The 26,062-nt window shown below is 39.7% G+C and overlaps 4 protein-coding genes across 4 annotated transcripts; 3 read left to right on the forward strand and 1 right to left on the reverse strand.

Moving 5' to 3' along the window:
- The first annotated feature begins 5,577 nt into the window (after nt 1–5,577).
- LOC109129220 (uncharacterized) lies at nt 5,578–8,187 on the forward strand. Its single transcript, XM_019236960.2, has 2 exons — nt 5,578–7,614; nt 7,816–8,187. Exons 1-2 carry the CDS (start codon nt 6,912–6,914, stop codon nt 7,941–7,943), a joined length of 831 nt encoding a protein of 276 aa, XP_019092505.1. The 5' UTR covers nt 5,578–6,911; the 3' UTR covers nt 7,944–8,187.
- Nucleotides 8,188–8,356: 169 nt separating this feature from the next.
- LOC147926777 (uncharacterized) lies at nt 8,357–8,887 on the forward strand. Its single transcript, XM_087487207.1, has one exon. The coding sequence runs from the start codon at nt 8,357–8,359 to the stop codon at nt 8,885–8,887; it is 531 nt and encodes a 176-aa protein (XP_087343333.1).
- Nucleotides 8,888–13,361: 4,474 nt separating this feature from the next.
- Nucleotides 13,362–15,563, forward strand: LOC104747126 (nudix hydrolase 6). Its single transcript, XM_010468697.2, has 9 exons — nt 13,362–13,511; nt 13,617–13,761; nt 13,892–13,957; nt 14,069–14,209; nt 14,478–14,555; nt 14,739–14,789; nt 14,893–14,927; nt 15,008–15,119; nt 15,215–15,563. The coding sequence occupies exons 2-9, from the start codon at nt 13,618–13,620 to the stop codon at nt 15,440–15,442; spliced, it is 855 nt and encodes a 284-aa protein (XP_010466999.1). The 5' UTR covers nt 13,362–13,511; nt 13,617; the 3' UTR covers nt 15,443–15,563.
- A 626-nt stretch (nt 15,564–16,189) lies between these two features.
- Nucleotides 16,190–17,641, reverse strand: LOC104747127 (uncharacterized). The gene is given in 4 exon segments (XM_010468698.3): nt 16,190–16,835; nt 17,062–17,164; nt 17,521–17,592; nt 17,594–17,641. Coding segments are annotated over 4 exon segments (747 nt in total). The 3' UTR covers nt 16,190–16,311.
- Between the last annotated feature and the right edge of the window lie 8,421 nt (nt 17,642–26,062).

A 26,062-nucleotide genomic window follows, 5' to 3' on the forward strand; every position in this document is an offset into this window, starting at 1 on the left:
TTGAACCAGGTCACTGTGAAGAACAAGTATCCTCTTCCTAGGATCGATGAATTGTTGGATCAGTTGAGGGGTGCTACTTGGTTCTCCAAGGTAGATCTGGCATCGGGTTATCATCAGATACCGATAGATGAGGCAGATGTGAGGAAGACTGCTTTCATGACGAGGTATGGGCACTATGAGTTTGTGGTGATGCCTTTCGGATTGACTAACGCGCCAGCAGCGTTTATGAGATTGATGAACAGTGTGTTTCAGGAGTTTCTAGATGTATCTGTCATCATTTTCATCGATGATATCCTGGTTTATTCTAAAAGTCCTGAGGAGCATGCAGTGCATTTGAGGGCAGTTATGGAGAAGCTGCGGGAGCAGAAGTTGTTTGCTAAGTTGAGCAAGTGCAGTTTTTGGCAGCGTGAGATGGGCTTTCTGGGTCACATTGTTTCTGCAGAGGGGGTGTCTGTGGATCCAGAGAAGATTCAGGCTATCAGAGTTTGGCCTAGACCGCAGAATACTACAGAGATCAGGAGTTTCCTTGGATTGGCAGGTTACTACAGGAGATTTGTGCAGGGGTTTGCAAGCAGAGCACGTCCTATGACTAAGTTGACAGGGAAGGATGTTCCTTTTGTCTGGTCAGAAGAGTGTGAGGAAGGCTTTGCAAGCCTGAAGGAGATGTTGACTACTGCGCCAGTGTTGGCTTTGCTTGAGCAGGGAGAACCCTATGTGGTTTATACAGATGCATCTAGAGTTGGTTTGGGGTGTGTTCTGATGCAGCATGGGCAGGTGATTGCCTATGCTTTGCGGCAGTTGCGGGTGCATGAAGGCAATTATCCTACTCATGATTTGGAGATGGGTGATGTAGTTTTTGCCCTGAAGATTTGGAGATCTTATCTTTATGGTGCAAAGGTACAGGTGTTTACAGATCATAAGAGCCTGAAGTATATATTCACTCAGCCTGAGTTGAATTTGAGACAGAGGCGGTGGATGGAGCTGGTGGCAGATTATGATTTGGAGATAGCCTATCATCCTGGTAAGGCTAACACGGTTGCAGATGCTCTGAGTCGGAAGAGGGTAGCTTCGGCTTAGGTGCAGGAGTTGGAGTCTCTGGTAGGGGAAATCAGTGCTTTGAGCTTATGTGCTGTTTCACAGGAACCGTTGGGTTTGGAAGCAGTAGATAGAGCAGATCTTCTGAGTAGAGTGTGGTTGGCTCAGGAGAAGGATTTGGGGCTGGTGAATGCCTCTAAGGATGTGGGTTCAGAGTATCAGGTCTCAGATAATGGTACTATCTTGGTGCACGGTCGGGTTTGTGTGCCCAAGGATGAGTAGTTGAGGCAAGAGATTCTGAGAGAGGCTCATGCGAGCAAGTTGTCCATTCATCCAGGAGCTACTAAGATGTACCGTGATCTCAAGAGGTACTATCATTGGGTCGGGATGAAGAAGGATGTAGCGGGTTGGGTTTCGAGATGTGATGTGTGTCAGCTAGTGAAGGCTGAGCATCAGGTTCCTGGCGGTCTACTGAAGAGTTTACCCATTCCTGAGTGGAAGTGGGATATGATCACTATGGACTTTGTGGTAGGATTGCCAGTGTCACGGACCTTTGATGCTATTTGGGTCATTGTGGACCGGTTGACTAAGTCAGCACATTTTCTGGCCATTAAGAAGACTGATGGAGCAGCGGTCTTGGCTAAGAAGTATGTGAGAGAGATAGTCAGATTGCATGGGGCGCCAGCGAGCATTGTGTCTGATAGAGATTCTAAGTTCACTTCGGTGTTCTGGAAGGCATTTCAGGCGGAGATGGGCACTAAGGTGCATATGAGTACAGCTTATCATCCCCAGACAGATGGACAGTCTGAGAGGACGATCCAGACGCTGGAGGATTTGCTGAGGATGTGTGTGTTGGATTGGGGTGGCCATTGGGCAGATCACCTGAACCTGGTAGAGTTTGCTTACAACAACAGTTATCAGGCGAGTATTAAGATGGCTCCTTATGAGGCTTTGTATGGGAGGCCATGTCGTACACCATTATGCTGGACTCAGGTGGGGGAGAGGAGCATGTTTGGTGCTAGTTTTGTTCAGGAGACCTCAGAGAAGATTCAGGTTCTCAAGCTGAACATGAAGGAGGCTCAGGATACGCAAAGGAGTTATGCTGATAGGAGGATGAGAGATCTTGAGTTTCAGGTAGGAGACAGAGTGTACCTCAAGATGGCCATGTTGTGGGGTCCGAACAGGTCATTGTCAGAGACTAAGTTGAGTCTGAGGTATATGGGTCCATTCAGAGTGATTGAGCGGGTTGGACCAGTGGCATATAGATTGGAGTTACCTGAGGTGATGCGTGCATTCCATAAGGTTTTCTATGTGTCTATGTTGCGGAAGTGTCTCTGTGAGGGTGAGCAGGTGTTGGCTAAGATTCCTGAGGATCTTCAGCCTAACATGACAGTGGAGGCGAGACCAGTGAGGGTTCTCGAGAAAAGGATCAAGGAACTTCGGAAGAAGAAGATTCCTTTGATGAGAGTCATGTGGGACTGTGATGGTGTTGAGGAGCAGACTTGGGAGCCTGAGGCAAAGATGAAGGCAAGGTTCAAGAAGTGGTATGAGAAGCAAGCCGTGACTTGAGCTTGTTTAGCCTGGTCCCATCTGTAATCCTTGGCTGGAGCGGGAATGGAGTATTCCAGCCCATCTCTCTTGTTACTCGGTCGCTTTGGGTGGTTGGTTGTGCGACTCAGTAACAAGATGAGGTGGTGTTTGGGGTACAAAGTTTCCATGAGGCGGGGTTTTGGAGAAAAGTTTCCTGGAATAGGAGTTTCCAAAAGTGGAAAGTTTCCAAAAGTGGAAAGTGCTAAATATGGAAAGTTTTATGGGAGTTAGAATTTGTCCATTTTAGCGGTGGAGAGCCTTAAAGGGGGCGTGTGTGTGGCCTTAGTGGCGGACTTTTGAGTCAGTGTGTCCGTGTGTGGCGGTCTTTTTAGACAATGTGTGGTCTTTGTGACGGGTTTTTTTTTTTAGCCAGAGTGTCTTTGTGACGGTCCTCTTTAGGACATTTGTGTGGCCTTGGTGGCGGTCCTTTTTAGGACATTTGTTTGGCCTTTGTGGCAGGCTGTTTAGCCAGAGTGTCTTTGTGACGGTCCTTCGGGACAGATGGCCTTTGTGGCGGGCTTTTTAGCCAGAGTGTCTTTGTGACGGTCCTTCGGGACAGATGGTCTTTGTGACGGTCCTTCGGGACAGATGGCCTTTGTGGCAGGCTGTTTAGCCAGAGTGTTTTTGTGACGGTCCTCTTTAGGACATTTGTTTGGCCTTGGTGACGGTCCTCTTTAGGACATTTGTTTGGCCTTGGTGGCGGTCCTCTTTAGGACATTTTGTTTGGCCTTGGTGGCGGTCCTCTTTAGGACATTTTGTTTGGCCTTTGTGGCGGCCCTTGTGGCGTGTATATGATCCTTGTGTGGTGATGAGGTATTCCAGTGAGGGGATATGTGGCTGGTAGGACATTGAGATGTTTTCTACGCGAGTCACGGGAAGGAAACCTGGATAGGGATAGGACTCAGACGTGTTCAGAATTGTTTGCTCGCGACTCTTGGGGGACTTAGGTTCTCCTAGTACTGCCATATTCAGAGACTTTGTGGCTAGGGAGTATGGTTGGTATATCAACTTCGGATGACGATCCAGGGGCACGCAGTAGGGTGGCAACCCGAGAGACGAGTTGGATTTTTCCTTATATATTATGGCATGCGGGTCTAGGCCCGATGAGGAGCCAACATTATGGCATGCAGACTTAGGTCTGATGAGGAGCCAATAAGAACTCAAGGTTTAGGCCTATGAGTAAAGGAAAGTCCAAAAGTCGAGAGCAAATGACGCCTGAAGCGTGAGTCTATCGCCTAGAGGTGACCTTCTGTAGATCAGTCGGAGGAGTGCGGGCCGTGGAGACGGTTGCACGGGAGTCCTTGGCTGATGGTTGTTCGAGATATGAGGACGAATCCAGTTTAGTGGGGGAGAATTGTAAAATCCGTGAACCGGAATCCCGGTTTGGGATGTGCACCGATCGATGCAGTAGGAGCATCGGTCGATGCTGACTCAATTCTCTGCGTTTTGACTTAAGTCAAACGCTGCGTTTTGGGCAAAAAGAGAAAAGAAAACCCTTAGGGTCGTTCCTTTTGTCTCATTAGACGTGTGTGGCCGTTTTTTAGATAAAAGAGAAGGGAGAAAGAGTCCTTGAAAGTTCTTGGTGATTTCTGGAGATTTGAGGCGTTTCTTGGTGAGATCTGTAGCTGGGATCGTTGTAGGAGCTACCTAGGAGCGTGTTCTTGATTGTTTGAGGTTCAGATTCTTCTGTGGCAAAGGTAAGTGCATGACCATGGCTTATCTAGGCTAGAGAACTCTTAAAACTGCTTGTTTTGTGTTGTTAGACGTGTTAGATTGTTGTTATGGACGTTAGGAAGCTTTCTTGTGGCTTGGGATCGAGTTTTGTGTTTACAGGAACGAAGATCCGGTGAGAAGCTTCGGGGAAAGCACGATGCTCGGCATTGCATCGGTCGATGCTCGGCATTGCATCGGTCGATGCTCGGCATTGCATCGGTCGATGCATAGCTTGCGTTGGTCGATGCAAGTGCGAGGACGGCGCGTAAAACTCTAGGGTTTTCGTGTGATGTCGAGCATGCGTCGGTCGATGCAGATTGGGTATCGGTCGATGCAAGTTACCCTTGCATCGGTCGATGCAGCTTCTGTGTCGGTCGATGCAATCCCTTGGTGTGTCGATCGATGCATGTTTGCGTCGGTCGATGCACTGCCCTGGTTTGTCAATCGTTGTTTATTGCTTGTTGTTTGATGGTTAACGATACTCTATTGCTTGTGTGTATAGCCCATTAGATGGGAGGATTGCCTTACTTAGTGTTTATAAAATACTCATGCATTGCAATATGTGTTTGTGGTGCAGGTAAAGGCAAAGTGTGATCGTGGAATCAAGGCAATGAAGAGGAGGGATGTTCTAGTGGTTCGCTTGGTTGTCTAGCTTCTGTTAGGTTGCTAGAGTTGAGTCTTAGAATGTTGCTTAGGATTGCTGGTTTAATGGTTTATGTTGTTTGGATTATTAGTTTATGATCGGAATTTATACTGGATATTATTTTATTGGTTATTTTTAGATTATTATTTGGATATTGATTGGTATTGGTTATTCCGCTGTTGAATGAGTTTGTGGTTAGGTGGCTAGTTGGTATGAGACCACTAGTTGTAGGTTATTTTATTATATTATATTTATTATTTATTATTTTAAAAAAAAAAATGTCGTTCGTTTCACTGGTGTTCAAAGAAATGGTTTAGGATATCTGAGGTCATTTGTTTGATTTACCTCGCCTGGACGTCAAGTTAAATTCATGATTTTTTTTATTGATTTTATAACACAACTAATTTTTTTATTTTTAAAATTTAGGTAACTGAAATTTAATTTTTTTTTTAATACTTATTTAAATTTTTTTATAAGATAATATTTTATTATCATCATCAGTCATATATAATTTTCATCAAAATATATTAAATAAAACTACGCGATTATTTGAATATAAGATCCTACTGAATGGCTCTCGATTATTTGATAATTAACTTTGTTTTTTTTTTTGTTTTTTTTTTTTGTTTTTTTTTTGTTTTTTTTTTTCGACAACAAAAAAAAAAGAAAAAACATGGTTTGAAAAAAACTAAATTATGTGCGACTACGATGGTGATTGGATCTGGATTTTGAATGAAGGATCTCGGTGAAGATGGGAGACGGAGAGAGGGTCTCTCGCGTTCTTTGTTAAGTGTGTTTATTCGGGGTCGGACTGGAAGTCTACCTCTGAATCTCTTAAAGCGTTTTATTTTGGTAGTGGATCCCGATTTCAAAGGAGTGATTCCTTTGCATTCGGATATTAGAGATTCGATCTGGCTTGATCTGAGATCTTGTATGTGGGTTAGTGTTTGGAGCGTAATCAGGGTTACGGGATTGATTCTGGTCTCCTTTCGGGATTTGAGGGGACTTATGGTGGTGATTTCGTTTGCGGGGCGTATTAAGGCAAGGACTCGATCTTGTCTTTATATTGAGATACGTTATTTCCGGGTTTGGCTGTTCACGGGATACGTAATTGATTTGAGATCGTTGTCAGGGTGTTTTTTTTGGGATTCACTTGAATGGAGGAGTATCTCTTTTGGGACGACACTTATTGAGGAATATCAGGGTATATAGTTGGAGAGTTGGTCTACTTCGTCCCACTCATGTGTTCTTTGTTAATCTCTTCTATTCTCTGATATGTTCTGCTTGGTGCGGTTTCTGGTTTTTTGTTGTGCAACAATTCTGGTTTTTGGTGCGTTTGTTGTTGGTGATCCCTCCTATGGCTCAATCGGCTCTTCTCAAGGGTAAGGCTCCTCAGGTGCGTACGGAAACTGTGAAAATCTCCAACTCAGTCTTGGCTCAGAGAATTCAGCAGTTCTCTCTCACCCTTATCGGGAGATTGATGAATCCTTCGGTTCAACGGATGGAGTCCTTGGTTTCCACTCTGCCTAAGATATGGAAGCTTGAAGACAAGGTGGTGGGTGCTGATTTGGTCAAGATACATTCCAGTTTAACTTCGCTGATGAGCTCGACTTGCAAGGAGTCTTACAAAATGGTCCTTACCACTTTGATGGTTGGATGGTCTCTCTGGTTAAGTGGGAACCAATTATTTCCTCAACCTATCCCTCTGCTATAAATTTCTGGGTGAAAGTTGCTGGTATCCCAATGCATCTATGGGAGGTGGCTACTCTGGAGGCTATTGGTAAGAAGCTTGGCATTATCAGAGAAATTGATGAGGAGACCGGCAGTGTGTGTGTTACTGTCAACGGGTTCAACCCCCTTCTCTTCAAGTTGGTTGTGCCCTTCGCATCAGGTGATGAGGTCATAGTTTCCCTCGAGTATGAGAAACTAAATGGGTATTGTGATTATTGTTCTAGGCTTACTCATGCGGAGAGAGATTGTCCCGAGCTCAATAAGGATATTGGTTCCCAAGGTGTTGAGTTTCAGGCAGATAAAAAGAGGGGTTCAGCGTCACCAAGGTATGGGGAAACAGGGTGTGATTCAAAACGAGGGTGGTTGGGAAAAGCCTCGGAAATATGTCAAGAGAGCCTTGGATTTTCAAGCTCACGGGTCTTTTGCTGGAGAGGGTGGTTTCGGTTCCTTTCAGCAGGACAGATTTCATGGTTCAGCCTGGGAGCAGAAAAGAACGTATGGTGCGATGGCGATGGGGGTGGGAGGGAAGCGTGGGTCTCAGTTTGTTCATGAGGAGCAGATGGGGCAGGCTCCTACTTACCCACTTAATCGAAAGGGTTCTGGTTCCGGTTGGTCTAAGCCCTTTTACAAGGCTAAATCTGGTCAGAAGGATAAGGGTAGGCAAGAGGTTTCTGGTGGTGACTCTCATCGAGATGCAACAATGGAGAGTTCTCCTCGACACAAGGCTGATAAGTCTTTGGTAGGGTCGGAGTTTGATGAGGCTACAGATGATTTACTAGAGGAGGGTCAAGCTTCGGATGGTAATCTTCCGGAGGAGGGAGAGGTTGCGATAGAGCAGGATACGGTGTTGGAGGAGGGTATGGAGGCGGATGGGGTTGTTTCTAATGAGGCTAATTCGGAAGGTATTCCCACTCCTTCTCTCCCGATTGTTTTGGATGTGAGTGGTGTTAGTACTGCTATGAGAAAGGTTACTCTAGGTCATAAAAAGGATGATGTTTTATGGCCTCCTAGTTCTCGGTCTAAGAAATTAGTTAAAAAACATGTTCTGTCTTTAGCTTCTCCCGGGAAACGTTTGCTTGCTAAAGCTCTATCTAAATCTGCAGGTGATGGTCAAAAACAAAAGGTGTTGGGGAAACAAGGGTCCAAGTCATTGTCTGGTCAACCTGCGGGCGGCGGTCGATCAGTTAAGCAGGGGATGGTGGCTCTCCCGAAACCACCGGCGCGAACGTGAAAATTATGAGTTGGAACTGTCAGGGCATTGGGGCAGACCTGACAGAGGAGTATTTGGGAGATTTGTGGAAGTCGCATCATCCTGATGTTTTATTTTTATCCGAAACAAAAAAATGTTATTCTTATTTACAAAAGTTTCAAGTTAAGTTTGGTTATGATAATTTGTATATGATTGATCCATGTGGTACCCGTGGTGGTTTGGCTATTTTCTATATGAATGAAATAAAACTTTCTATTCTCTTTGATAATAATCGTTTAATTGATGCTCAAGCCTATTTTGGACAACAGTTGGTTTATTTTTCTTTTGTTTATGGGGATCCTGTTCCCCAAAATAGACAGGAGGTTTGGGATAAGTTAGTGGATATTGGTTCATTCAGAATTGATCCTTGGTTTATGATCAGCAATTTTAACGAAATGGTCGGGAACCATGAGAAAACAGGAGGGGCATTGCGGTCAGCTTCTTCGTTTGCGCCCTTTATTTCTATGATTCAACACTGTGGTATGTTAGAGTTCCCTTGTTACGGTGAACAACTTTCGTGGCGAGATAATAGACGGAATAATCAAGTGGTTCGTTGTCGTCTAGATCGAGCCATTGGTAATGAGGACTGGCATTGTCTTTTTCCCCATTCAAAGGTTGATTATTTAGAAATGATTGGCTCTGATCATTGTCCTATTCTGGCAACTTGTTTAAAATCAAACCTACGGAGGCAACGTCAATTCCGTTTTGATAAGAGGTTGCTGGGGAGAGATGGTCTGTCTGGAGCAGTGGAGGTTGAATGGAATCGTACTAAAAATTTTCGGATTCCGGTCTTTGTGGATAAATTAAAGAATTGTCGAAATTCAATATCATGGTGGCGGAAAAATAATGTCTGTACTGGGCCTACGGTTATTTCCTCCTTAAAGGCGACTTTGCAGGAGGCGAAAATGGATGACTTAATTTCGTAGGAGGAAATTCATAGCATAGAGCGAAAGCTGAAGGAGGCTTATCGGGATGAGGAGTTATATTGGCAGCAAAAAAGTTGGAAGTTTTGGTTACGGGTTGGTGACAAAAATACTAAATATTTTCATGCTTCCACGAAGCAGCGGAGGGTGAAGAATAGGATTTCTGGTTTATATGGACCTGATGATATCTGGACTGAATCGGTTTCGGGTATGGAGGATATTGCATCGCAATATTTTGTGGATCTCTTTAAACGGTCGGATGTGCGGGGTATTCCACAGATGCTGCAGGAGGTCCCTTCTATGATCACAGACTCTATGAATAGAAGTTTAATCCGAGAAATTACGGAATCGGAGGTTCGCAAGGCTTTGTTTGCTATGCATCCCGAGAAGACACCAGGTCCTGATGGGATGACGGCATTGTTTTTCCAAAGATTCTGGTCCATTATTAAAGGAGATTTGGTAGCTTTGGTTAAGGATTTTTTCCGCACTGACCGATTTGATCCTCGGTTAAACGAAACGAATATATGCTTTATACCTAAGAAGGAGATGGCTCAACGGATGACGGAGTTTAGGCCAATTAGTCTTTGTAATGTATGCTATAAGATTATTTCTAAGGTTCTCTGTTTCAGACTTAAGCGGTTTCTTCCATCCCTTGTTTCTGAAACCCAATCGGCTTTCGTTTCTGGACGTTTAATTACCGATAAAATCCTGGTGGCTCAGGAAATGTTTCATGGCTTAAATACTAATCCACGGTGTAAATCAGAGTTTCTAGCTTTCAAGACGGACATGAGTAAGGCATACGACCGTGTTGAGTGGGATTTTTTGGAAACGGTAATGGTTAAGCAAGGTTTCGATAGGAAATGGATTTCTTGGATTATGTGGTGTGTTTCTTCAGTCTCGTATCAAGTCCTCCTAAATGGTCAACCCAGAGGTTATATCAAACCTCAGAGGGGTCTACGTCAGGGAGATCCTTTATCTCCTTATCTGTTTATACTGTGTACTGAGGTCTTAATTGCCAATATTAAAAAGGCCGAACGGGAGCATAGGATTTCGGGTATTAAGATATCTCGGGATTGTCCTACTATCTCACATCTCTTGTTTGCTGATGATAGCTTGTTTTTCTGTAAGGCTGACCCTGCTGAATGTAATACGGTTATGGATATTATAAGTGATTATGGACGAGCTTCGGGCCAGGAGGTAAATTTGGAGAAATCATCCATTATGTTTGGCAAAAAAGTACCCGCTGAAGTAAGGACTCATTTGAAAGGTGTAATGGGTATTTCCAGTGAGGGTGGTATGGGTTCGTATTTGGGTATTCCAGAGGACCTCCAGGGTTCTAAAACAAAGGCTTTCCGTTACGTTAGTGACCGTTTGGATGATCGTGTGAATGGTTGGTCCGCAAAAATTCTATCTAAGGGAGGAAAAGAGGTAATGATTAAGTCGGTAGCTCTGGCTCTTCCAACTCATGTTATGTCTTGCTACAAGTTACCAACAGAGTGAATGTCTCGCTTAACAAGTGCTATCTCAAAGTTTTGGTGGAAGTCTAATGATAAGGAACGAGGTTTGCACTGGGTGGCGTGGGATAGATTATGTAAGGACAAAAGTGAAGGCGGCTTGGGCTTTTGCGCGCTGGAACAATTCAATGATGCTATGTTGGCCAAACAATATTGGCGGTTAATTCAATATCCATCGTCTCTGATGGCTCGAGTGTTGCGAGGTAGATACTTTCGGAATTCACATCCTTTACAGGCTAAGAAACCTTATTCCCCCTCGTTTGCTTGGCGGAGCATCTTCTCAACTAAGGGTTTGGTCGAACATGGTTCTCGATGGGCGATTGGTTCGGGTTGTAATGTCTCAGTGTGGCGGGATCCATGGATTCCAGATATTCAACCAAGATCAGCAAATGGTCGAGGTCGGCAGTTACTTCCCAGTCTAATGGTCAACCATTTGATTAATCCATACACGAAGGAATGGCATATGCCAATTCTAGAGGAGTTTTTTGATCCGGTAGATATTCAAATCATTTTATCTATGGAGGTTAGTAAATCTTTTAAACCGGATAAACTGATCTGGCATTTTACTAAATCTGGGAAATATTCGGTAAAATCTGGCTACCGTCTCGCCCGTGATTTAATAAATGAGGTAGAGATTGGGCCGACGTGCACATCTCTTAGGGCTCAGGTTTGGAAACTTCAGGTTCCCCCAAAGATTCAGCATTTTTTCTGGCAGATTGCTTCCGGCACTCTTCCCGTGTTGGAGCGTTTGGCTCATCGGGGTGTCCGGTGTGATCCTCTATGTACGCGTTGTGGCTTGGCAGTGGAGACTATCAATCATGCTCTTTTTGAATGTTCCCGTTTGCGGCGGATTTGGGATTTATCCCCGGTAGATTTATGCACTGATGGATTTCCCTTTGCTTCTATTTATTCAAATCTTGATTTTCTTTTTTGGAGGGCGTCGTCCCAGTCGGCTGTCCCGGATATTGGTTTTCACCTACCATGGATTTTCTGGTCTATTTGGAAAGATAGGAATAAAAAAGTCTATCAGGGTTTCGAGGCAGAACCATGTGATGTTCTGACCCAGGCGACTTCTGATAAGTTGTTATGGGAGGAAGTAAGATCCTCTCTTTCAACCTCGACTGAGCCTCTTACCTTGGAGGATCAGACCCCCGCTCCCCGGTGTCAGATTGATGGATCTTGGAAGGCATCAGATCCCTTGGAAGGCTTAGGCTGGTGGTTTTGCAATAGTGAGGATGTAACGCAGTTATTGGGAGCACGGAGTCAGCGTCGTGGCCCTTCACCTCTTCATTCGGAGCTTCATGCTTTGATTTGGGCGATGGCTTCCATTTTAGCCTCAGGCGTTAACTGTCAGTATTTCGAGACGGATTGTGCTGAACTAGTGGCGATGGTGCAGTCTCCCGATGATTGGCCCGCTTTCTCCACCCTGCTAGATGAGTTTAGTCTACTTCGTTCCTCCTTCCCATCCTTCATGCTTTCGAGGATATCGCGCAGTTCTAACGTGCGGGCTGATTGTCTTGCTCGCTCTTCGAGATTGTTACTTACAGCTTCTTCTTTTGTAAACACTTTTCCTCTAGTTTGGGCGACTAATCTTGGAGTTATCTTTTAATTTAATGTTTGGTTGACAAAAAAAAAAAAAAAAAAAAAAAAAAAAAAAGAAGATACTATTCAGACGAAAGAAAAAAAAAATAAAAAAAAGATCCCACTGAATTGAATTGGGATTTTGAAAAATCCTGTCTTTTAGCCAGTAGCGAAAGTTGATAAAATTGAATATGCATGGTGCGTGGACATTACAATGAAACTTCCAATCAACATACTTAGAGCATGATTAGTGGGGAGTACTCACAAAGTTACTCCCCTATTTGGGCCCCAAAATAATATTAAACAACCCAAAAATGGGTCCAATATCGAAGAATCGATATCCTGGGAAGGAGTTTGAGCAACACTTGAAGAACGCTACGTGGCGACTTGTGAATGGGTGTTTGTTAAATATAAAAGCGTTTTTTTATTTTTTACTCATTTTCTTTTCTTTTCTTCCCCAAAATCTCTCTCTCTTCTCTCTCGAGAACTCCGGCGAAAAAAATGGCGATTCATATGTAATCGGGAAAAGAAGAAAGAGAGAAGAATCGAGTTATCAATTGGATTAAGCAGTCTGCCCAAGTGATCTTCTTCATTCTTAAGGGTTTCGTTCCTATCCTTCTAGGGTTTGTTCTCTCTCTCTCAATCCAATTGTATCGCTCTGTTATTCTTTTTCTTAACGCGTCGCGTCTCTGATTTTTTTGTTTTGTTTCTTCGTCGTCTCTTGTTGCAGGTTTTTTAAAGCAAGTTTAATCTGATTGTCGCTCACACGGCCTCTGGGTGAGTTCCTCTTCTAGGATTTGGCTTTGATCTTTCGGTGATTGATTTATCGTGTTGCTTCCGTATTTTGTAAAATATGTTTACTATTCCGTATTTTGTAAAATATGTTTAAGTTTGTAAAATATTGTTTTCTATTTTATGTAATATAAAAAATTTAAATAATTGTTTTATCATTTTAGATAATTAAAGTTTGATAATTAATAAATCAAAATTAAAAATTTATTATTTAAATGTTTGAGTAACCTCTTTGGAGTTCTCTAGTAATAGGATAATTTTGCTTAGGTTCTCTTAGAGTTACTTAACTTAATTTATGATTATTTATATAATTAATTAATGTAAGAGTAACCATGGTGGGTTACTCCACTAATGATGGTCTTAAGTTGTCTAGATCTTATATAAAGAAAATGAAAAAGATATATATAATTAAATACTGAGTGAAAAGAAATATATAGAAAATATCATTTAAGAATAGAAAAGTTGTAATACACGCTAACATAGAAATTAAGTAAAACAAAAATTCTACTAAAAGAAAGTGCCACACTTGTCGTCCACATGCGTAAAGCTAGGCTGCCTATTTGTTTACTTGCAAGTTGCAACTATGAATTAATTAATAATTGGAAAATTTGATTAAACTATACGTATCCCAAAGTCTACTCTTTGAGTCGTCCTCTTGGCTGATACGTTCAGATTCTGATTATAAAACCCTTGTTGAGTTCGATCCTTTCATTACCAAAGATAACTCAGTTTACTTCAAGGTATGTCTCTTCTTACACGTATTTAACTATAAGGACTTTTAAGCTTTTGTGGAACGTATATTGATTGGATTCTCGTCATTGTAACATATTTTTTTTTTTATGCAGCATGGACGGCGAAGCTCAAGAGACCCATTTACTTCAAGGGATTCCAGACAATTATGGAGGTGTTAAGGTGGACTTGACGGAGCCAATGACTGTTGAAGATTTTGTCCCAAAACTGAGCGCTTCACTTGTGGCATGGAGAAGTCAGGTATTTCATTACGAGACCACTTCAGATTTGAGCCGCCTTAGATTGTTTCTTTTTCTATCTATAAGGAGACTCTTTAGGATAAAAATTATAGTCTACTACTGTCAATGAGTTGAGATATGGATATTTTCAGGGGAAGAAGGGAATATGGATGAAACTGGCTGATGGGCTTGACAATCTGATTGCACCAGCGAAAGCGGTAATTAAGTAGTTATGTTGTAAACTATATGTGTTTTTTATTAATTGATTCTTCTTGTTCAATTTTGGTGATTGCATTTTTGTTGTTTGTTTTTTTTTTTTTTCGTGTCAGGAAGGGTTTGTATGCCACCATGCCGAGAGAGAATACACAATGCTTACATCTTGGATCTCTGAGCTACCTAACACTCTTCCTGCCAATGCGTCCCGTCGTATTGGAGTCGGTGCTTTTGTCCTAAACAAGAATACGAGAGAGGTAACAACTTATTAGCGTCTACTTTTCTTGGTCCATTTCTTTGAATCCTAATGGCTCGATAAAAGACTCAAATCAGTAAAAAGATGTAAGCATTTTCTTTTCTAATGTAGCCAGTGATTGGACTAGAGAGGCCGTTAATTTCTTCTATAATGTATAGGTCTTCTTTTTTTCCTTCCGTTTCCGTACCATGATGTTTATTTATTTCCGACTAGTATTTCGATCTCTGGCACGATTACAACAAACTTGAACCAGATATTTCCATGTGAAGGTGCTCGTGGTCCAGGAGATTGATGGTCATTTCAAAGGTACAGGCGTGTGGAAACTACCTACCGGTGTTATTAACGAGGTGCGCTTATGGGATTCTCGCACATTGTTTTTAGTTTAGTCTGATCTTATACCTAAAGGAATATGTACTATATAGTACAAGAAGCTAGAGTTTAAAGCTTTAGAGAATTGACAAAAACAGCCTAAACAATCTCGGTTTTTTTTCTTTTTGCTTATGATTTTATACTTCCCTATGATATCACAGGGTGAGAATATTTGGGAAGGAGCACTTAGGGAAGTCGAAGAAGAAACTGGTGTACGTGTCTAGCTTCAAATCCCTAATAACATCTATTGTTTTTTGGTTTTATGTCGATGTACTGGAATCTGAATTCGTGTTTTCTATTGGTCTTTTACTTCAGATTAAGACAAAATTTGTAGAAGTCTTGGCTTTCAGGTAACAAGTTACAATATCTTCAAACCATCTTCCCTGATCGGTTTAATTAATCTTGACTTCATTTTATTGTCCTCTCGCAGGGAAAGCCACCAAGCATTCTTGGAAAGAAAAACGGATCTATTTTTCTTATGTGAGTTAGAACCAATTACTTTTGAAATTAAGATACAAGACTCTGAAATCTTGGCTGCTAAGGTAAAACATCTTATATATATATTATAATGAAGCTGAACCAAGATGATTTTAGTTATTGAAGATGTTTTTGATCTCTTGTTGTGGGGTTTTCGCAGTGGATGCCGATTGAGGAATATGTAAACCAACCCTGGAACCAGAAGAAAGAGATGTTTAGGTTTATGGCTAACATCTGCTTGAAGAGATCGCAGGAGATGGAATACATGGGTTTCTCCACTGTCCGCACAATGGGTAGGGAGAACTATCTTTACTGCAACTCTGATCATGCCAACCTCCTCAACGCAACGCGTGGCCTAGCCTCCATCTCTACTCCCACCCCTCGTTGAAACCCTCTTCAGAAACATGTTTATGCTTCTTTGTGTTCATGTCTATTGTTCAATAAAAGCATCAGTCTAGTGTGTACAAAGACTGGAAACTTCTTTATATAATCCATCCACCATTCGCTCATTGCAATACAAACTTCATTTATCTGTGACTTTTGTCACATCGCTGACGTTGAGTGATTCACTCTATATCAATTCACTAGGCGAGGTGGAAAAAAAAAAGCTCAATTAAAATTAGTTTAAACGTTTTATCAAGCACCTTTGTGGGGTATTCAAAATAGAATTTTTGAGGATTTTGGATATTTAGAAGATTTATAGTGAGTTTTTAAGATATTTGGTGGATTTATTATTATTTTCTATTTTTGAAAAGAAGAAATAGTTTGTGATTTGATGAGATTTGATAAGATTTGGTGAGACTTAAGTGGGTTTCAAAGAGATTCTCAAGTCCAGAAACGAGATGTGTTCATATAGCATAACACAAGAGCCATACAAAAGAAACAAAAATAATGTAACCCAACCATTAACTACGTACAAACTTGATGATACTTCCATCTAAAATGTAGTATCGCAGCCAGGTCCACCATGTATCACGTAAATTATTGAACTACTAACAAAAATTAAATCAAACTTAATTTCTCCGTTTTCAAAAAAAAAAACAAAAGATAGTAGATTTGATATGTATCACAAAGGCATATATCATAAACCAAATTAAACTACCAACATATATATAACACAAAACAGAGAGCACAATGAAGTGCAAAAAAAAATCAAATATTAATTTACACTCGCGAGTTATTCATGTGATACAACGAAATCCCGCATGGGGAAAAAAAGAGGTATAGAAAGCATTGAAGTCATTAAATGTATATAGATCAAGCTTTGATCTCAAACCTTGAATACTTAATGGATCCAATGGAGATATCGATTTCAATGAGGTTATCTTCTTCCATGAAATCGTTGAATAGATCAAAAAGCCTGAAATCTTGGACTTTGTTGTTTTGGAGATATAGATGATTCTTATTACTGGTGTAGTGGTGACCAACGTAATGACCACTCGGTAAAGACAGCTCTATGAGGCTCTCATCATCGGGGATTGCGTTGTCTTCATCCTCACCATTGGTGGTTTCGAGATTTTCCTCCGATTTTGGTGTTATATCTTCAGTGACAACATAGTCTCGATCTTGATGTTGTTCTTGACTATGTTTTGATGATTGGAATGGGGGAGGAGGAAGTGAGACTGGGAAGAAGAAAGAGGAGAAGAACAAAGCAGCACAAGTAAGGATGAGATGCAAGAAACGAAGTCCAAGGATGTGAAGAAGCGGAGGGGCGAGGAGAGAGAGCCATGAAAAAGGTCTCTTTAACAAAATTGAAGCCAAACTCATTAAGCAGTACTCTTCTCTTTTCTTCTCAAGATTCATTCCCAAGTACTCTCAAATAATATTAGATAGACGAAACCCTAAAAAAGAAAGAAAAAAAACCCTATAATTGGGTTGATGTTAGAACTTAAGTACGTACTAGGCTTTGGATTCTTAATCAGAAAAGGCTCTGTATCTATATTTAGGAATAACATCAAAATGGAAAGGCTATTAATAGTAATACCGCCCGGCTATTAGTAGTAAAACCGCTCTAGGTAAATGCAGGATTGATTATATTAATGCAAACACAAAACCAGAAACCAGTCCATTGTTTGTTTTGCTTCGAGATTTGAGGAGCAACAGCTCCAACCTGCACTCACTACTCCCGATTCTTCAGTATTTCGGAGTTACCGACTAATTATATAATTTCAAATAGTTTTACTCTCATGTTGTACTACTATGCATAGTTTCTAACTAAATAAATAAAATGCATCTAACTTGTGAACTTTTAAAATAAAATTTGTCATGATCAGGATAATCAAATGATCAATCCACATTCAAACTTTTGTTATATAAACCTTAGAGTGCTAATTGTTCCTCATAAATAACTTTTTGACAATTTATCTTTCATTGTAGTACTCTTAAATGTATATAGACTTTAAATTGCCCATTAATTTACTTATCAAACTTAGTAGATGTGTGTAATATATCCAACAAATAAAAAACCAGAATAATTTGAGCATCTGAAATTGATTCTCTTGGAGAATTCAAAGGCCAAAAAGCCTTGAGCTTTGAACTTGTGTACATTGTCCAAGGCATAGAGAGTTGGTAAGCCATGTGCCACCATCTGGCGTCATCTCACTTACTTCTAAACTATAAACTTTGAGATATAGTAAAACCAAAGATAATGCGTCCACAATATAATCCTTATTAATATTTGTTTGTTTACTTCTTAACATTTAAGTGTGTTGAAATTATTCGCTACTTTGTTTTCATTCGTTAATTTATTTGGTTAAAATTTTGGAATTATGTAATGTAATCTCTTATAGAGGATTAATAATCTCTTAAACAGTCGCCGATTCTTGAAGAGTTGATATCTAACTTTGGTAAATTTTCTTGAATTACTTTGAAACTCACAAAATAGCAAATTGGGCTCAAGATCACAAATAATTTATCACATTGATGTTTTAGGATGTACTGTTCATAACAACGGATGATTAGTTATGGTCGTCAACCAATGGAGCTAGCGAGTCTCGTGTACAATGTAGAGTTAAGTTTGCCCCAATGGTCGGAACTAGCGTTGTTCTGCAGAAAAAAAACCTCGAAGTCGCTATTTTCGTAATTTATCTTCTATCTTCAAATATACAGGTCAATTTTGTAAAATCAGAAATAGTACGTTATAACCCGTTATTATTATCCGGTAAATTTGTAAACTGTAGTATATATCAAATCGAAGCCTTCACAAGGAAGAATCCAAATCTATTTAAATTAATGAACATCTGAAGTATGGGCTTGTAAAAACATTTAGAATGTACAGTAAAACCTCTATAAATTAATAATATCAGGACTATAATATTTTATTAATATATAGAGGTTTTAATTTACCTTAATAAATAGATTTTTTATATTTTTCGTAGTTTTAAAAATTTCAAAAAAAAGATACTTTTGTTATCATTCACATTTTTATAGATATTTTTTAATTTATTGTGACACTCCGATTTCAGAGACTTGCGGAGAGGTTTAAAAAAATTGATTTGGCCACCTATATCACCAAAGTGCACTTATTTTTTCAGTCAATGCTCCTGAGAGAACTCCAAATTTAAGCGTGCTTTAGTTGGAGTTTGTATTTAGAGTTTGTATATAAAGTTCATAGAACTAAAAATATGATATAGAATAGTAAGACTGACTAAATTTTTGTAAACTTCTTCTATAGCTAGTAAAAAACATCATCTCTTTGTAGTAGTAATATAATAATAGTATTGAATATGCATTGACATTAAAATAAAACTTCCGATAAACTTACTCAAGTCATCTAGATTTAAAGAAAATATGACACAAAATAAAATATATTAAGTAAGAAAAAAAATTAAAACAGAAAAGTGGTAATAAACGCATAAATAAAAAAGAAGATATAATCTTGTTTCACTAAAGAAAAAAAAAACAGAATATGTTTACCAAAAAAAAAGAGAGAAAAAAAAACTAAAAAAAAATCTTATTATATAAAGTTTGATGTCAAAATTACTCATTAACAAGATCGTGACATGTGTCAATTGTATCATTCAGATATTAACACATGTCAATTTTAAATTTATTAAAATTAAAAAAATCAAAATGTAAAAATCAAAACCTACCATAAAAATAAAATAGAGAAAATAAAACCTAATTTTATTTAAAATATTTAAACAGTTTTAAAATTCAGAAAAAATTATTATAAGGAAAATATATGTATATATATCATAGAATTCGAAATTATAATATTGTTTACTTATTTTAATTTTAAGTTGCTAATTGTATAAGAAAAAATATTAATTTTTATATAAGAATAAAAATGATTGTGAAAATTATACAATTAATTAATGTTTCTAAGAAAATGTAAATACTCACCTTTACACAAAGAAAAATATTGTTGGAAAAAAACATAAAAAAAAATAGATTGTCTCATATTTCTTTCGCTAATCAAATAATTTATTCAAAAAGACTGCTATTGTAATATATAAGATAGGAGTATATAAGATTAACATATGCGTTTTTGTAACTACACAAATGTTAAAGTAAAGAGACATGTAATATATTCTTTAATGTGTTCATAAAGACTAAATAGTATATTTTAACAGTAAAATATATTTGTGTGTACAAGTACACTTTTAGTGGTGATGTAGAAAGTAGATTTGTAAATGGATATACATTAGTATATTATAGCAAAAAAAAACAACTATTTTCTCTAATTAAAGTTTATCTTTTTACTTTTATATATTGTTTTTACTTACGAAAAGAACTAGATATATATTCTTTGTTAAATTTAATTTTATTTTAATAACTTTGAACTCATCTACATCTATTTTCTTTAACTAAAAGTGTATCTATTTACTGGTTTTTTTTTCAATCAAACAATTAAAAGGAAATTTCTCGGTTAGCTACCCAAACCGGAGGGAAAGGATTTACAAAAGAAACATCAGAGATAAGAGAACACGAAGCACGGACAAGACAATCTGTCTTCGTATTTGACGCACGCGGAATCCAAGAGATGGAGAATAGTGGGAAAGCCTCCAGCGAGTTAAACTCATCGAGCAAGTTGGAGAAGGACGGCCAATATTCAGAAGACTGCACCATAGTGAGTAACTCACAATCAGTCTCAAAACGTTGACAAACGATCCCTTCAACACGTATCCGCTCAATGGCCCACAACAACGTTTTTAACTCTGAATGTAGGGGGAGGGGCTCTGTTTTAGACACTTGGCCCCCAACAACAAGGTTCACTCCTCACCAACACAACACCACCAACCCAACACCACCAACCCAATCATGAATGCACATTTGTTGCTTTCCAAGAACCATCAATGTGACAACGAGGTGAAGAAACCTGGACATCTGAATACGAAGATGGAGCTGACATGACTGCCATAAAAGAGAGCACCTATTCCCAGGCTAAATTATCGCCTAAAGTCTGAGTAATTATATCATTCGCCTCTATTTTTTAACCTTGATATTTTTTTATGGCCTTCCAGATTGCCCATAAAATCCATGGTAATTGAAGAAGTTGATCAGGATCACCCTGTTGAGAGGCATCCCTCCAGAAAATAAAATCCAAATTCGAGTACATCGACTCATATGGTAAACCCCCTGATAAGACCGGAATCAGAGATAAATCCCAAACTTCACACGAACGAGTACATTCAAAATAAAAACGTGATTAATAGTTTCAACCGTAGAGTCGCATCTTTTACATCAAATATCACATTGGACACCTCGGTGTATCTATTTACTTATTAAAAATATTTATTTTATATTCTTTGATAAATTTAATTTTATTAAAAAATTATAAACCCGCACATCGGGTGGGTCCTAATCTAGTATAGTATATATAATAAAAATTCCTACAAAAAAGGTGCCACTTGTCGGCTAGATATAGACATATAGCTAGGCTACATATTGTTTGCAATATAGGCTACAAAAAACCTTGAAACCATGAATCAATATTTTGATTAACTATACTTATCCAACTAATCTCTTTGATTAACCAAAGCTTTAATAAATGGTCTCGAAAGGAATGTTGTTCACGTTACACGGGTATGACTTTTTTTTTTTTTGGACAAATTAGATATATAAACACTTTTTATATATGCATGTCAAAGTGTTTAAATTCACCTAGCTCCATCAAACCAAAAAATATTATTATCAAACTTAACTGACCATAGAGATGAACTGAGCTAGGTGATCTTAGTTTGGTCAAAGCGTTACTGTCACATCTCGGTTTCAGGGATATGCGGAGAATGTAAAAAATTTGACCATTTATATCATCAAAGTGTGTTTATTTTTTCGGTCAACGGTTCTGAGAAAACTACAAAATTAAGCGTGTATATGCTGGAGTAGTTTCAAGATGAGAGACCTTCTAGAAAGTGATTGTAGAAACGATGCGAGTGATGACAAACAAATGAAAAAATCATATGATGATTTGTATAGACGGTAAACAAATTTTTAAAACCTCCCAGATGATTAAACCGATCGTCAGAAATGGGTGGGGTAGACTCACTGAGAGAGATAGTGGTCAAGACGTTACACAGAGTCTCTTTTGCGGCGTATCCTCTGCATGATAGAGAGTTCTAGGGATGTAAGTAAATTCAATTACATCAAAACTAAGGCGTGGAGCAAGGCCGATGATTCTGCCATGCAGAGCCGTGCCTATGTTAGAGAAATAGAAACCTTCGCCTACAGCCCGTTTCAAAAAAACTAAATCATTCAAGGTTCAATCCCATAATGTTTCTATATTTTCATTTCTTATGTTTGAAATAAAAGAAGTATTATAATAAAAATCAGGATGCTTCAGGGTGCTTGATGTCATAACATTCATATTTGTGGATGTGATTTTTTCTTTCTTCTAAAATAGAAGGAATTTAGCCAGAAAATCAAATTTATCCCCATAACTTATAGAAATTTGGATTTTCTTACCACTGAAAACGTCTATGAGTGGCTAAATTATTTTTTTTCTTTACATATACATATATTTTGTTATTTTCTAATCATATACTGCCTCCGGCCACTAAATACCTAGGCACGGCTCTGCTGCCATGAACGGGGATAAGATGTTTAAAGCTATAACTGATCCTTGATGAGATTGGGTGACTGATTTTTCGAAGATCAAATCGAACACTGCGAAACAATATTTCCTCATTGGTGGTGCATGTGATTTGGGCTGATGGTATGGGCAGACAAAGATTTCATTTAACAAAAAAGAATTCGTTTGCCGATTTTGAAGACAAAAAAGATAAACATTACTTGACTAGTTAAATATCAAAATAAAAAGGTTTTGTTCAAAAGAACCCTCTAACGAATATTTTTCTTGCAACTTTACTTTCCAACAAAAATAAATGTATGTCAATGCTCTAAACTCAAAATAATAAGAATAATATAATGATATTATTTATGGTAATTTTATAAAAATAATAAAGTATGCGGTTGCTAAGTATGACAACACTACTAAAATAATTTTTTTTTTTTTGAATGAATGTGAAATTATATTAAAAAAAAAAATCTTTGTACAAACAAGTTGCGTCCTTAAAACATAAAATTGCTCTGAAAGGTGTTAAAAAAGTGGCAAACTAAGTTCGCGAGTGGAACCAGAGTAGCAAACCATCCTGCAACTTGCCCGGACAGTGCCGCTGGATAGAAGAGACGTTGTTCCTGACAAGACGATCGAGAAGGTGGATGAGTTGAGCCTCAGGGCGCGGTGGCTCACCATGACGACGTTTATTACGTTCACACCAAACAGTATGTACAGTGGCCTGGAAAACAAGCCGAAGAAGAAACCGCGGAGTCTGTTCTAAAGTGGAACCAGAAAGCAGAGAGAGGATCTGTTGGAACCGGTTCGTATAGCGCTGACTCAAGAGAGGACGAGTTAACTCTGACCAGATCCGAGAGGTGTACACACAGCCAAAAAAAAGATGCTCCAGTGTCTCCACTGGTTCTTGACAAAACCCGCAAGATGGGTCCACAGCTCTGTTCCACGCCATCATACGGGCTCCCGTCGTGAGACGATTCCATACAGCAAGCCAAAGCAGAAAGGAGAATTTTGGGATGGAGCCGGAGAACCAAATAGCTTTCGACCATTGAACATGTGGATGCGTTTGGCGAATCTGCAACCAGATATCCGAGGAGGAAAAATTTGGCCTGAAATCACCATTTGAGTGGCGCCAAAGAGCGATGTCGAAATCTGCAGAGGGCTCCCTTCCACGGAGTTTGTCTAACTCAGCTTCAACCTGATTTAAAAAAGCAACTCGATGACGACGTCTGCGATGAGTAGACAGGACATCTGAGACAGAAGCTGACGAAGGGATACCAAGAGCAATAAAACCACTGTTACCAAGAACATCATGTAGCCGTCCTAACTCACACCAGTGATCAAACCAAAAAGAAGTTTGCAGTCCATTTCTGATGTCTACTGAAGAGTAAACCTTGGCCTGAGTTCTATATTTCAGCAACTTCCGCCACATCCAGCTACCATGGGTCATAGTATCACTGACTGACCAGAAAGAAGCAGACCGGAGGAGTTCCCGTTGAATCCAGTTAACCCATAAGGAACCATGCCCAGAGACAAGCCGCCAGATGAGCTTAAAACAGCTGACCTTGTTAGCTTTGACAAGGGATCTCAATCCAAGTCCTCCCTCAGATTTTGGTAGACATACATCTTTCCAAACTACTTTTGTTTTCCTAACGTTTAGCTCTGGCCCCGACCATAGAAAAGCTAAGCAAATCCTCTCAATTTCCCTAACACAAGCCGACGGCAACCGGAAAGCCGAAATCCAAAAGTTGGTAAGGCTTGAAATGACAGAGCTCAACAATTGCAACAGTCCTGCAAAAGAGAGGAACCGGCTTTGCCAAGAGCTGATTCTGTATCGTATCTTCTCAATCAGAGGGAGACAATCATCAAGAGACATGCGCTTTGTTAGTAGCGGCAATCGCAAGTAGCGCACTGGAAGTGAGCCACTCGTGAAAGGGAACCGTGAGAGGACCTCATGACGAGAGTGAGCAGAGACTCCTGCCAAAAAAGAGTTGATTTTTCCAAACTGATACTCAGACCTGAGTAAGTTTCAAAGACCTTAAAAACCTCTAGGATCCCCTCAAGGGAAGATGCCTCTCCATCAGAAAAAACCATTATGTCATCAGCAAAACAAAGATGAGTTAACCCCAGACTCCTACAACGAGGGTGGTAACCAAACCTGCGGTCAAGAGCAGCCTTGTCAAGCATTGCTGAAAGAACATTCATGCAAGTCACAAACAGGTAAGGAGAGAGAGAGCACCCCTGCCTCAAACCTCGCTCACTCCGAAAATAACCCGCTAGCTCACCATTAATCTGGACAGAAAAGGAAGCTGTTGAGACACACAAGCGAATCCAGTGAATGAACCGCTCAGGAAGATCCATGGCAGTAAGAATATTAAACAGAAAAGGCCACTGGACCGAGTCAAAAGCTTTCGATATGTCAATCTTCATGGCACAACGTGAAGAAATATCCTCCTTATGGTAATCCTTAACCAACTCTGTGGCCAACAAAAGGTTCTCCATCAACAAACGATCCTTAATAAAAGCTGACTGATTTGGAGCAATGAAACCAGGGAGAATGGATTTGAGATGACGAGCTAGGATTTTGGAGATGAGTTTGTAAATAACATTACAGCAAGAGATAGGTCTGTAGTCCTTCATTTCACGTGCATCTTCTTTTTTTGGTATAAGAGCAAGGATCGTTGCATTAACTCCGGTTGGTAGAAACCCAAACTTAAAAAAAGATTGAATCGCATTGGTAAGATCAGCACCAACAACAGCCCAGCCACTCTTAAAAAACTCCACGGTGAAACCATCTGTCCAGGAGATTTATTCAATGGCATGGAGAAGAGGACTTGCTTCACCTCTGCTGCAGAGACCTCCGTAAGAAACATATCTTGATCAACCTGAGTACAGCGAAATGGCAAGAGTTCGCGGAGAGCATCTACGGACATACCAGTAAAGCTTGGCGGCACATGAGTCAGGAGAGCTGAAAAAAACCGTACACCCTCTGATTTTATTTCCGCTGGGCTTGTGAGAGTACAACCATGGGGGTCTAGGACCTCATGAATCGTATTCTGAGCCAATCTTTCCCGAAGAGCATTATAGAAAGCTTTGGAATTCTTGTCGCCAACATGGAGCCAATGCAGCTTAGATCGCTGCTTAAGGAACCGTTCCTCTATTCCTGTGACTTTCTCCCAACGATCAAAAGCAAGAGACTCAGCCACAGTAGCCGCAGATGACGGAACAGAGAGCGAGGCCAACTGGTTTTGACATAAGTCCTCATAAGCATAAAATAATTTATTTTAAAGATGTTATCTTTAAAATAACAACAATTATAATAATATATGGGATAATTTTACTTTATTTGATGCAAATAATAAATATATAGTTTAATCGTGAATGCTTACTACCAGCAAATTTGTAGTCCAATCATGATTTTATTAAAAAAATTAATACTTCTAAAGAAACATTCGTATAAGTTTGGAAGTAGAATTTGTTGTTGTGACACCCTGGTTTCACAGACTTCCGAAGAGGTTTAAAAAAATTGATTTGGCCACCTATGTCACAAAAGTGCACTTATCTTTTCGGATAAGGAGTCTGAGAGAACTCCAAAGTTAAGCGTGCTTGAGCTGGAGTAGTGTCAGGATGGGTGACCTTCCGGGAAGTGATTGTCGGAACCGTGCGAGTAAGGACAAAACACAGGAAAAGATCATGTGGTGATTTGTAGGGAGGGTAACAAGTCTTTAAAACCTCCCAGACGTAGAAAAGCGGCCGTCGCATATTGATGGGCTCACGGGCTTAGTGAGAGGTTGTGAGGCCTATTAAGGAAAGTGGGCCCGTGAACTGGGATTGGACATGGAGCCACTAAAAGGTGGCGGACGGGGCGTTACAGTTGTCTCTTCGCCTTTTTATATGAGTGGAAGAAAAATAAATTGTGACAAATACACAAAAGCGAGAGGACTCGATTGCCACAAAATAGTAAAGCTTGTTTTAGGCATCTATTTTTATTTT

Source organism: Camelina sativa, chromosome 15 (genome assembly GCF_030686135.1).
Source record: "Camelina sativa cultivar CO46 ecotype springtype chromosome 15, ASM3068613v1".
In the NCBI taxonomy this organism is placed as follows: domain Eukaryota; kingdom Viridiplantae; phylum Streptophyta; class Magnoliopsida; order Brassicales; family Brassicaceae; genus Camelina; species Camelina sativa.

Coding starts and splice junctions, on each gene's coding strand:
- LOC109129220 (XM_019236960.2), top strand. CDS start 6,912: ATGGGTATTGTGATTATTGTTCTAGGCTTACTCATGCGGAGAGAGATT. Junction 7,615..7,815: donor TAATGAGGCTAATTCGGAAG/GTATTCCCACTC, acceptor CTAAATCTGCAG/GTGATGGTCAAAAACAAAAG.
- LOC147926777 (XM_087487207.1), top strand. CDS start 8,357: ATGGTCGGGAACCATGAGAAAACAGGAGGGGCATTGCGGTCAGCTTCT.
- LOC104747126 (XM_010468697.2), top strand. CDS start 13,618: ATGGACGGCGAAGCTCAAGAGACCCATTTACTTCAAGGGATTCCAGAC. Junction 13,762..13,891: donor TTGTGGCATGGAGAAGTCAG/GTATTTCATTAC, acceptor GGATATTTTCAG/GGGAAGAAGGGAATATGGAT. Junction 14,790..14,892: donor AAGTCGAAGAAGAAACTGGT/GTACGTGTCTAG, acceptor CTTTTACTTCAG/ATTAAGACAAAATTTGTAGA.